The sequence below is a fragment of the Nanorana parkeri genome, unplaced genomic scaffold, assembly GCF_000935625.1.
Source record: "Nanorana parkeri isolate BGI_ZX_2015 unplaced genomic scaffold, ASM93562v1 scaffold892, whole genome shotgun sequence".
Lineage (NCBI taxonomy): Eukaryota > Metazoa > Chordata > Amphibia > Anura > Dicroglossidae > Nanorana > Nanorana parkeri.
Window position 1 is genome coordinate 615,710 of NW_017307160.1, and position 13,393 is coordinate 629,102.

The 13,393-nt window shown below is 41.7% G+C and overlaps 1 protein-coding gene across 1 annotated transcript in view; it reads left to right on the plus strand.

Annotated features, from left to right (window-relative positions):
• Positions 1 to 8,496, plus strand: part of PPAT (phosphoribosyl pyrophosphate amidotransferase) — a 27,159-nt gene extending 18,663 nt beyond the window's left edge. The window contains exons 6-11 of the mRNA XM_018565847.1: positions 2,968 to 3,040; positions 4,142 to 4,296; positions 5,590 to 5,717; positions 5,801 to 6,022; positions 6,961 to 7,081; positions 8,200 to 8,496. Coding sequence (XP_018421349.1) covers positions 2,968 to 3,040; positions 4,142 to 4,296; positions 5,590 to 5,717; positions 5,801 to 6,022; positions 6,961 to 7,081; positions 8,200 to 8,387 — 887 coding nt within the window. The 3' untranslated portion in view covers positions 8,388 to 8,496. The remainder of the gene's footprint in view (positions 1 to 2,967; positions 3,041 to 4,141; positions 4,297 to 5,589; positions 5,718 to 5,800; positions 6,023 to 6,960; positions 7,082 to 8,199) is intronic.
• Positions 8,497 to 13,393: the final 4,897 nt, after the last annotated feature.

Consider the following 13,393-nt stretch of genomic DNA (forward strand, 5'->3'; position numbering starts at 1 on the left):
ATAGATTATAAATATACATTTTTATCTATTTGTGGAGGGTTTGGAACACCCATTTCTGGATTTGTACTGCTTTCAAATGCTTTACTAGAGAGATTAACATGATTGACACCTACTTTCCATCCCAGTGAGGATAGTTTTACTAGACAGGAAGGGAGAGGAAATGTACAACAGGGACACAGAAAGAAAAATGATAAACAGCTGGAGATTTATTTTTTCTTTTTCCCCTCATTTCCTGTCTGCAGTGAGATCGCATGCACAATGTCATATCCAATGAAATCTCATATCCCTAGGACAGGTAGTGTTGCTGGCAGGATCACCAGGCTGCAAAATTATTATATGTGTATATGTATGTATGTATATATGTGTATGTATTTTTTTTTTTTTTTTCTTTGGGTTTAAGTGGCACCCAGTGAGATCACACTATCTTCTGCTTGCTATTAGGAGTCCTGTAAAGTATGTCACCAACTTTTAGCAGTTGCACTTTCAGGCAGTTTTAGCAGAAGTAAAAGAACACCAAAGCACAATGTTGTATATGGTGAGGATGGACTGATTGATATTTTGTGACCTCCATAGTGTTGGCTTGTTTTAATTCTCACAGTCTAATCTTATCTCCTGTGTGTAACTTGTTTAGCAATTCAGTAAAACAAACGTCAGTGTACCAATAGCAAGTGACTCTGCTTTAGGCCCTAGGACAACATTGCAGTTGTGACCATGAAAATGGCTGAATCATCCTCTTCAGCTTATTGTGGAATGGTTTGGCCTTTTTTAAAGGTCAGCTGCACTTTTAAATGGGATTTGACTGGGCTGGGGGAAGGGGAAAATGTGAAGGGGATTGGCAGGCTATGGGGTCATGTGAAGGGGATTGGCAGGCTATGGGGGCATGTGAAGGGGATTGGCAGGCTATGGGGTCATGTGAAGGGGATTGGCAGGCTATGGGGGCATGTGAAGGGGATTAGAAGGCTATGGGGGCATGTGAAGGGGATGGGATGGCTATGGGGGCATGTGAAGGGGATTGGATGTCTATGGGGGCATGTGAAGGAGATTGGCGGGCTATGGGGGCATGTGAAGGGGATTGGCGGGCTATGGTGGCATGCGAAGGGAATGGGCAGACTGGGAAAAAGACATGCATATATTTATTGCAAAACTGAGTAGAATAAGGGGCCGTGGAATTTCCCTGCGGGTCAGACTTGCCCAATTACAAAAACAAACATCGAATGTAAATAATTAGTAATCCATTTTGTGTATTTTAGATTGCAACAGTTTTCCATCATTAATCCCTGATAAAGGTGCAGAAATATTTCCCATAACGTCTTCCAGGACAGCATCACGAGATGGAATCTCCTCCCCCCACACACAGGAAACACGTCACTTAATCTGTTTAAAAAATACTCAACTGAAAATGTATGTGAGAAGATAGTTTATACAGCACAGATAAGGGCTGTCTTAATTTTCAGGCCCTAAAGGGGTTAATGGGCCACATGAAGCCCAGCAAACCCCAACGATAAGCCTGCATTAAAGTGCTCCTGCGCCCAGGCTATGGGCATGCAATAATTTACATATTCTTATCAAGCAGTAGAAGATCTTTAAAACAAGCCTTTCCTCACCCCTGTAACTGCTTGTACTATGAAGTAATTCATTCTTAAAGATTCTCAAATATCATAACAAAGACACTAAAGTCCATTTCTAACGGCTTAGAAACACTTGCTATGATTACATTAAAGGAGCAACAGACTGGCGAAATCTGTTCTCCTGGAAAAAAGCTAAAATGTCAATGCCTCAGTTGTAAAATGTTCAAAATGTCTATAGATACAGAGAAGAAGGGCTGGTTTTAAAGCGTCTTTCCTGATTGTTCAGAATATGCACATGCTTTAATGTGTATAGCCTGGGCAAAAGTTCACTGTAAATGAAGGCTGTATTTGGTACTGGGTGGGGGCCATCATGGTTGATCTATGTTTTGGGGGGTGCAAGATATGATTTCTCTCAGGTTATTATAATATGGAGACATTTACAAAGCTTACATGGTTTAGAATTCTAATAAACAATACATCTGTATTACTATTAGAGGTGCACCAAAATAGAAATGTAAAAACCGAAACCGAAATTAAAAAAATTGTCAGGCCGAAACTGATAACGAAAATGTTTTTATTTTAATTTTTTTAAATATTATATTTTTATAAACTTTATTTTTTTTATTCATTTTTTATTAAAAATGGCAGCAGTAGCTGCAAAGATAAAATATTAGTGTCCCCTGTTCAGAGGTTTGTGTGAGCCAAAGGCTTGACCAGATGAATGGTTTCCATTTGTTGGTCAGCCTAGAGTCCAGCTTTAAGTGACTTCTGACGATAATGGCTGTACATCATCATATACAGTGGTACCTCGATTGACTAACTTAATTCGTTCCACGATTCTGGTCGCGGACCGAATCAAATTTCCCCATAAGGTTCAAATACTGTACAGTACTGTATGTGTTAAAATGCACACAAAAAAGCTGTCTGCGGCCGCGATCTCGACCAGAGGAAGCCACGACCACGTGTCAGAGCGGGGAAAATGGCCGCGGACGTGTTTGTCACTCAATTTGGAGTTCACAAACGGAAGGAAAATTTTGCCGAACTTCTTGTTTGCGAACCGATTTGTTGGCGAACAGAAGCGTTCGTGAACCGAGGTATTATTGTACATGCATCTTGGGGTTTGGCTTTCCGCATTGAAGTCTTTCAGCCTTAATATTCAGTGCATTATTTCATGGATGTGCTGCAATTGTATTGCAACACCCCCTATCCTCCTGAGCACCATTAGGTGCACCATTGTCGCATACAGCTGGGGGAAACATATGAACTGTCCCCTCCTACAGACATGGGTAGATATGACACTTCATACATGTGCCAGATTGTGATCTGTCAGGTTAGAGTTGTGATGTGCGGCATTTTCAGATTTTTTTTACATACAATTTCTGCAATTTCTTTTTCTTAGCCAAAAACCCATCTGAGACGGAAGGCTGGGTGGTCTCTTCTGAATCCTGTAGCTTTTTGTCTATTGGTGCTGAGTAAGTATTGGTATATAATTGTACATAATAATGTGCATAAATCAAACTATAATAGAATGCAAATATCAGATGGCGTGTACCCATGGTATGTGACAAACATCTGGGGAAACCTCCATAACACGGCAGAGCAGCATTGTGTTCAGAGTAGTTTGGTGCCCCCGAAATGTATATCATTAGTAGGATGGCTTTGGACAGTCCTGATCGGGTCTCAAGTTGCTACAAATTCTGCTTTCATACGGTTTTATCTCACTGAGACTTTTTGTTTATATGTAGAGATTAGTTTTATGGACGATCCCACATGCCATAGTGACTGGAGTATTTTTAGATGTAACTCAATGACAGTGATTTTGTAACCTTGTGCTTACACGAGACCCTTTGGAGCCGGCTTATGCAAGATTGTACTGAGGAGAAACATGTGATATTGAATGGATGTGTTGACACTGCCTCTGTTCATGCATTTAGGTCTCTGTTCAGAAAATCCTGGCACTTAACCTCACCCCAACATTAAATGAACCATTAAAATGCCTTAGAGCTAACCGCATTAAAGTTGCACTCCAGACAAATACCAATAACTGCATTTGTGCATTCATTAAGAATAATCGTCTGTACTTTTAAATGCAACTTAGGTAAATACTTGCTTTTCACTTGGTATCAACCTGTTGTGACCCCTTGTACAGAAAAGCTGGGTTAATGTTTTGATCCAATAAGGTGTGCTGTATTCCCCTATTCTGAAAAAGGAAATGCTGTCTAGGGGAGAGAGCAGAGTGGACAGTGAACGAGCAGTAGCACATGAATGAGCTTATGTTCCCTAATTATACCAGGCTAATGAAGGGAGTCGGGTCACCAAGCTGGCTGTGCTTTTTGATGGGCTCTGGAAGTCTCATGGGCAGCAATACAAATCCTTAAGCATGAATTTCCTTTAGTTTGGCATCTGACCCTATCCCTAATCTAGAACTACCCCTAACCTGTAAAATGGCATAGCTTTTATTGACCCCGAAATATCTACTGAATGCTCACTCCTGCACAGAGCACAACATGTGCCAAGTCCATCTGTTTGACTATCCTACCTAATAGAATTCTGTATTCTTTCACTGTTTCTAGATATTACAGAGAAGTTCAGCCGGGAGAAATAGTGAAGATTTCTAAGAATGGGATACAAACTCTGGAGATAGTTCCTAGACACAAAGAGAAGGACCCATCTGCATTCTGCATCTTTGAATATGTTTACTTTGCAAGGCCAGACTCTATGTTTGAAGGTAAGCCGTGGTTTGTTTTCTTGCTTTCTGTAGGATACTGATTAGGAGCAAAGATATCAAAGGAGCTTGTGTTGGGCCAATTGTTGTATTTGTGTGTTGTGGTCGGTGGGGTGTTTTTAATTTAAATAAATGTCGCACAAAATGTCTATCCATTCACCTTCAGCCTGGGGCATGGAGGATCTTCTGAGCAGAGTGATCCACCAAGTGCAGTTGTCCAAATATGACTGATTCAGGTTCAATTTAATACTAATGAACGGGTTGCCTGTTTGGCCATTTTTCTGCTCACCCATAATAATGGGCTCGGGCGTGTTCGCAGCTCCACATGCCGAGCCCGCCAGGAAGCTGGCAGCGCCAATCCCAGGCACGGAGACCTTTCCCGATCTCTGCAGCTGCGGACCGGGATAATGTCTCCGTGCCTGTGATTGGCGCTGCCAGCTTCCTGGCGGGCTCGGCACATGGAGCTGCGAACACGCCCGAGCCCATCACTCCCAAGCCCATCACTACTCACCCACTGTTGGATGTCAGATAACAGAATAAGAGTTTGTGATTAAAAGTATTCACTATATTAGATGTAGAAGCAGCAGACCTTTCAGATTTTGAAAAAAGCATCTTTTTTTTTTTTATCATTCAATATTTATTAAAGTTTTCAGGCCGATTAGACGAGGAAAACAAACTATGTTCTAATCCGTATGGCATTCAAGTTATGGCATCAAGTTCCCACAAACTCGGGCAGGGCTATGGGCAGGGACCCGAGGAACACGGTGTATCGGTGCCTCCGTCAACGGGTCCTGCCGACGACCCTGTCCAGTTATACAACCATATATGTCATATGTGGGCTTTGCAAAGAGGAGGATTGGAGGAAGAAAAGGATGAGGTGGATGGGGAGGGGGATAGAGAGTGAATAAGGAGTGGGGAAGGGAGGTAGCAAAGGAGGAGAGGTATGCTGTAGGAGGAGACATAACGCTAATCATTCACACTATGCAAAATCTGAGAGGTTTTGTGGTGTGTTATCTCTTAGTGCGCAGTTACCGCAAAATTAACCATAGGCGCATAGCCTACGTGTCCTAAGCATCTTTTTCTAAACCTTAGAAACATCCGAGCTCGTCATAAGACCAGCTTGAGGTGGTTATAAAAAGTTTAATGCCTTTTTCCTTCAAAACAGATACCTGCCATGCAATATGTGATTATGACTGGGTAATCCAAGGAATCATTTACTCCATACTGTAAATTATATGGCTGTTGGGCCCTACACAGGAGGTCATACATATTTGAATTTTCTATGTCACTCTGCAGGACAGATGGTGTATTCGGTCAGACGACGCTGTGGCCAGCAGTTGGCTATAGAAGCTCCAGTTGAAGCAGACCTAGTCAGCACTGTGCCAGAGTCGGCGACCCCTGCAGCTTTGGGCTATGCTGAGAAGGTAATCATTTGGTCTTTACATTTCCTCTTTCCCATTGTAATCAGAGTATCTGTTCCTAATCTCCAGTTCTCCTAATCTTCCAGTGTGGCCTTCAGTATATAGAAGTACTATGCAAAAATCGCTACGTTGGACGCACCTTCATTCAGCCAAACATGAGATTACGGCAGCTCGGGGTTGCGAAAAAGTTTGGAGTATTGTCTGATAACTTTGTTGGGAAGAGAATAGTGTTGATTGATGATTCTATTGTGAGAGGGAACACCATCTCTCCGATCATTAAGCTGCTGAAGGATTCTGGAGCAAAAGAGGTGAGTGTGGGAGACGAGCGTTTATAAAAGTACATTTCATGAAATCATTGCACGCAGACCACATGATGAATGGTTCTGATTTCATCTAGTCTACCTAGAACACTGTTAGAAGCCTCGTTCTATGGCTGCAATGCAAGATTTAGGATCTCATTTCGCTGCAACAGTTTAGCATACAAATGAATGATGGTCACTCTTCTGTCATACAAAAGTAGGGGAGAGGGATTCACTTTCAAATACCCTTGATGTTGCATGCAGTAATGCTAATCTGACATCACCCTAAACATTTAGGTGCCTAGCATGTACCACATACATCCTAGAGTCCTCCCATGTGTGCAGCTTCCGTTCTTTGAGAGCCAAGCTCCTTAACTGTGTAGCCGTGTATGTCAGAGCTCCGACTGAGCCATTTAGCTGTGGGGTGATGAATATGTGCTAACATGGGACCTGCTGATAAGAGGAGAGAGCAGAGTGTTGCTTCTCCTTTCACCTTGAATTCCCCCATCCAAGCATGGAGCGAGCAATCTCCCCTGGCAGCTTATTTTGTATTCTGACAGGTGACACCCACGGCTGTCAGAATATCTGAATAGTGACTGCCGTTGTTTGGCTGCAGTCATTGTGTGCCTGATCATTTTCCATTCACCAGCTTCAACAAAAGTCAATGTTTTTGAAAAAAATTGACTTTTTGTCGAGCTGGGCCACCCACAGATGGAATTTCTGCCATGGGAAATAGCTGAAATTCAATCTGTGTATGGCCAGCTTTACTTTACTGCAGCAGTTAAAAATGAGGTCTTCTGTCCTGTGCTGTGTAGTAGAGCTGTTTAAATCTCACAAGTGGATGGGCCGAAAAACAATATCATTATTATATTTTTATATATAATATCTTATATTGATTTTATATGATATTTTTTTTACCATGTTTAATAATATTTCTTTCTGTCTAGGTGCATGTTCGTGTGGCTTCCCCACCAATCAGATATCCCTGCTACATGGGCATTAACATTCCTACAAAGGAAGAGCTGATTGCAAACCGTCCAGAATTCACAGACTTGGCTGGTTACCTTGGTAAGCAAACCTTGAACTTTTATGCTGGCTGGATGCTTCTAATCTGCTTGTGTGCGTTCGTTGTCTAATATACTCCATCAGTGATAACTTCATTCTACCTTTTTGTTTGGGATTCGTTTGCTGTACAGTACACTCTTCATGTGGCCTGTTTTAGAACTAATGATCCCACTGTTCATTCACCTACTGTGTATGCAATTGGTCATACACAATGCTTTTGTTACAGATCTGTACATGAAATATGTCGGGATTCTATGACACATCAAGTATTTAACCATGTAGTGTTTATAAACCCATTTCATATTACTGTAGTGTCTCATCCCATCTAACAGGGCATTGAACGAACCCACTTATCTGCTTGTTGTAAATGATCCTTTGGGTTGTAATGTCCATGTCACAATGATGATAGGATTGTTGATGGGGAGCGATCTCTCCAATAGAACACACAAAGGACAGGCCTGCATGTGGTTAAGCTTACCTGAAATCCTACAGACCTTAAAGTGATATTAAAGTAAAAAGGTTTTTAAGCTATTTCAAATTCTGATGAAATCACTTACAATGAATGCTGCTCCTTGATCTGCAGAATCAGCTGGCCTTCAGAGCACTGGTCCTGATATCCTGTTTTAGGGTGGCACCTTTCCCTTGCTGGGTCCTATGGAGCTGCCCTTGTATGTGCTAGTAAGCTGTGTGTCTCCACAGACACAGCAAGGCAAGCCTCTCGCCTTCCCCCTGCTCCCCTTTCTGCATACTACTAGATGTAGAGCTGTTGGAGATCGTGCTGTCCCTTTTGATCCTGTACTGGACAGATAGTTCATTGAACAGAGCTGAGAGAGCTGGAAGCAGCTGTTCAGTAACCTTATGGCTGTAAGGATGTGTGTGTATATGTGTAATTATTATTATTTTATTTTTTTTACTTGCAATGTCCTGTAAATGGATCTTGGCCGCAGTTGTTTAGCAAGGACCCTGATTGCGCTGTTTAATATCCAGGTAGCGGCTAGCAGGAGAATCTTATCAGTCACTTAATGGAAGTATGAATACCAAACCTATCAATATCAGTCATTTAAAAAAAAATCTACTATTTACAATGAAAGCTGACGTCTTCTATGTTCTCCTTCTTCCAGGTGCCAACAGTGTGGTTTACTTGTCTGTGGAAGGATTAACTTCTGCGGTACGCGAGGGCATTAAATCCTTCAAAGACCAACAAAACGGATTGAACGGCACAACGACGACTCCATCATCTTCTTCTTCTTCTCATGGCCACTGTACAGCGTGTCTTACAGGGGAATATCCAGTGGAACTCGAGTGGTGAATTACACCTTCATAATGTGACCTTTTGTCACCTACTGTCCCCACTGGACATTTTATTTATTTGTTTTATCTGATGGACAGCTACGTCACAAAGCATCATTACTACCAACAAAACAGATTGTTTTCCATGCTGAAAAACGCACAACAAATACCTTTTTTTTAATTTCTGTTCTGAAGACTTGAAAGCCACTCTACCTGTACAGTACGACTTGTCTGCGTGTTCTCTACTGGTTTCTATAGTGCAGAAAGTCTGGGTCTCCTTCCTTTTGTCCTGTAATATCGGGAAGGGTGGCAATAAAACATTTTTTCTACTTTTTATTGCGGTCTGCTGTATTTTTTTATTTTATTTATTTTGCCTTAAGATCAGTAGAGAGGAAACACAAAATCATGACATGCCACAAGATTTGTGTGGGGGGAGTTTTTGCCTACCCCATCTGGAAAAGACAAACTACCTGGCTGACTCGAGTTAAACTTTAAAAAATGCATTCAAGTACCTTAACTATTAACAAAAAAAGCACCTTATTTGTGTATCACTCAGCTGTAGATCCTCAAATCATCTCTGAATTGGTGCTGACACTGTCCTTCCTTCTGGAGGGGGGGGGGGCTACTTTTGTTCCTCATGGTCCCTGTGTGTGTTCTAAAGTAGCCACCTCTCCAACCTCACTCCTGTGATGGACTACAATCTCAATACAAGTTATTAAAACTAAACATGAGATTGTAGTCCATCATGGGAGCGAGCTTACAACACACACAGGGACAAGAAGGACAGTGTCGGCACCAATTCAGAGAAGATTTGAGGATCTACAGCTAGATGCACAAAAAAGATAATTCTCTTTTAATAGTTAAGGTACTTGAATGCATTTTAAGATTTAACTCCTGAATTTAGGATCACTTGCTGTGACAAAATACTATAATAAGCTCTGTGCAAGGCTGACAATGTAGTTCTGATGCATGTTACCCCCTGATCTTTCTCACCTCCTAATTGCACCCTTCTATGACCCAACATGTGGGAATTTAATTCTCTCCTCACCATTTTGGTGGTTCAGTGTCCGCAAGGTTTATTTTCTGCTGTATTGGTGGTCTGGTTTTCCCCCATTTGCCAATTTTGCAGAGTGGCAGTGGAGGTCTCGCAGTTATAAAGCTTTGAGAGCACCCCTATGCTTGTGGGGTCTTTGGAAGAGCCTTGCATCAAAATAGGACACACTCTCATTAACCGTCTACTGATGCTCACAAATGCAGTACATTGGGCAGTGGTATTCATTGTCAGAGTATGTTTGAAAGATTTCTCTCTGTTTTATAGTACAGACATTCTGCAACATTTAAAAGGAATATCAAGCCATTTCACCTCCAGTGCTTCTGAACACTAGGCCTTGTTCACACGGGATTCGGCTTGTATCAGGATAGAGTGCTTTAAAATGCATTTGCAGAGCCTTCAGCAAGCTATTTGTTGGAACTTTTAAAGTATGATTGGGCTCAAGTTTTGGAATATAACACAGATCCTAATGGGGGTGTTGTCACTTTGAACAAGCTGCTAGCAGGCTTCAGAAAGCTTCAGCACTACGTGAAAGGTGTTGAAAGCCTGCTGGCATTTTTAAAGAATTCTTCAGTTGCAGATCTGAATGGGAGTGTTCACAAAAGCTTGCAAAAAAAAAACATTCCCTTCTCACCATAGAGTTCTTCTGTCCTATTGGGTTCCAAGCCCCACTTCACAGAAGCCATGGTTTCCATACACTGCACTGATGATGGCCAAGATTCATGAAACAGCTGTATGTGGTGTGGAATAAATGGCTTTATAATATAATGCTATATCTACTCTACAAGTGTATATAAACCCCAACAATTAAGGTATTTGCTACTTTTTTTTTCTGGTAAATATACAATTTACAGGGTTATTCACAAAAGGGTGAAGAGTTTGGAGAAGGGAACAATCTAGGACAACATAGCTGAACTGGAAAGTGATTTGAATTGGAGAATGTCTCCAAATCAGCTATTTTGGCCTAGATTGTTCCCTTCTCCAAACTCTTCACCCTTCTGTGAGTAGACCTATTAAAGTTATGTCTGTCCAAAAAGGTGGGTTAAAAATACTGTTCATCCTGCAAGAAATCAGATGTTCTAATTTCCTTTAAAAAAAAAAAAAAACTGGACTGAACTCCCAATACTATCAGTCCTGTCTGTGTGCTCTCCAAACTATAGACACGCCTCCTCCACCAAAGTTATGCAGAAATGTCCTATTGTGAAGTGCTGCTCCTCCAAAGATACAGTCCTAGAATGAGGACACTCGCTGTACTGTGAGTGTGTTACCGGTGGGATCAAGTCAAAATAAGGTGGAGAGAAAAAGCCTGAAAAACAAATGCATCCACCCAATCTAATGACAGGTAATCGATTACATTTTGTTCTGGGGTTCAGATGCATATTAAAATCTTGTCCATATCCATGCATGACGATATCTTCTGTGTTTCCCCCCAACTGTGAGCCTTTTATTCTAAAAATATTAACAGTATAATTGAAAACAGTTTGTCTAATTTGATTTATCTCAACTTGGAGCAGATTTATTCTATGGTACAAGTTCATACAAGGTGAAGGAGGAAATTAGTTTATCTGGTTTTTGGATCCTGCATGCACATGAGCACACAACCCTGTATTCTCTCAATCAGCACTGAATCAAATGAGCCATAAACCCAAAGAGGAATACAGGTACTTAAAGCGGACCTTTACCTATATCTTTAAAATGACAACAAAGACACCTGTAGAAATTCAGAGTTAGGACTTACCGGTAACTCTATTTCCATTAGTCTTCCAGGAATCTTCTGGCAGTGGCTGTTTTGTTTTTTAACTAAAGGGCAGATTAATTCATCTACGTTTACTTCCTGGAGCTCCGTCACATGTGACTAGTCACTAGGACATATGACCATGCATATCATCTCAGGGGCAAAAACTGATCTGAATGGGACCAAGTGCTATATGCATTTCTTCCCCTGGTGAATAAAATAAAAAAAGGGGAGATTTCTTCCTCAGAAGACCTATGATGGGGAGATTAGGGGTTCACAAACAACCTTGTTACAATTAGAACATTTACTGCTTACTGAAACCCCAACACATTCTGGTCATATTTGTGTACCTCGCCGAGCGTCGCTGCTGCTCCGGTGGGCGGCATTCTGAGCGGGGTCATCTGGCAGTCTCCAGCCACCTAAATTAGGACCCCACTTGGAGCTCCGCCCAGCGGCGCAGCAGCGATGTAAGAAAAAAAAACACAGCGGCGAGTCAGCGCTGTTCCGGCGAGAGGAGCTACAGGTGGGATTCTAATTTAGCTGGCCGGGCCAGCTAAATTAGGACCCCACCTGGAGCTCCTCCCACTGGCCCAGCGCTGCCGTTGACTCGTCCCTGCTCTGTCCGCCACAGTGAATGAGGGCAGATTGTTGGGGGTTTCTATTAAGCAATTATGTATTGTCTGCACTGTATTAGCAGTATATACTCTATATGTAATACATATAGAGTACATAGAGTGCACACTGCTAATACAGTGCAGACAATACATTTACAATTATACTCTGCTAACATGAATGGATTAAATGATCTGTCTTAGCCCTGTACTAGGGATCATTTAACCCATTCATGTTAGCAGAGGATAATTGTAAATGTATTGTTGCAGTGCACTCTATATGTAGAAGTACTATATACTACATATAGCATGCACTGCAACAATACATTTACAATTATCCTCTGCTAATATGAATGGGTTAAATGATCCGTAGTACATATGTAGCCCTGTACTAGGGATCATTTAACCCATTCATGTTAGCAGTGCAGAATTGTATATCTAGATGTACTGTACATATACAGCATAAATGTCCCATACAGTGCAGTAATAGATTTACATTGATCCCCTGCTAACATGAATGGGTTAAATGATCCATAGTACAACTACATGTTATGTACTATGGATCATGATTTAACCTATGCATGTTAGCAGGGAATAATTGTAACTATTACTGCAGTGTACGGGACATGTGTACTGTATATGTACAATGGATCATGATTTAACCTTTTCATGTTAGCAGAGCAGAATTGTGAGCGCCTCCCACATGCTGAGCACTGAGACGCGATCCTGCCCAGTGCCGACTACAAGAGGCACCACGTGAGGAAACAGGGATCGGAGTGAAACTGAGTGAGGGAAGCTGGCTGTAAATCTATTGCTATAGTGTACTGGACGTGTGTAATGTATATGTAGTACATATATACAGCACACACCTCCACTACACTCCAGCAATAGAGTTACAATTCTCTCCTGCTAACATGAATAGGTTAAGTCATGATCCATAGTACAGAACATGTAGTTGTACTATGGATCATTTAAAGTCACCAGTCCCTTTAAGAAAGTATTGGTATCGGCAAGTACATGAGGGGGATGTACTTGGGCCTGAAAAAGTGGTATCGGGACATCCCTAATCCGTCCCAACGTGAACAACATTTAGAGATGGCCACATTCTCTTTATTACGGTTAGGTTTTCATTAGCTCATGCATCCTGTAGCTGTGAGCTTTGCATGTACACTCTTCCTACATATACTAGTCACTGCTGGAGTAGGTTTTGCACACTTTGTGTCTCAGAATAAGCAGGTGTGTAATTATTTCTGAGGTTAGGCCTCAAAAAGCACTATTAGGGATTGTTTAAACCATAGTTAGCCAAACTGCGGCCCTCCAGCTGAGGTGGAACTACAAATCCCATGAGGCTTTGCAAGATTCTCACAGCCACAGACATGACTCCTGGAGAGAGATGCATCATGGGATTTGTAGTTTCACCACAGCTGGAGGGCCGGAGTTTGGCTACCCCTGGGTTTAAACTAATCCAAATCTACAACATTCAGTTTTAGTGTCTGGGCTAGTAGGTGGGCGCTGTGATGTGCCATTTCATTGCATCACTTTTTTTTTTTTTTAAACTTTATTTGGAGTGTACAATCCATCAAGGTCTCCAAATAGCAGCATGGTGTGCTCTGCTACAGGGACCTGTG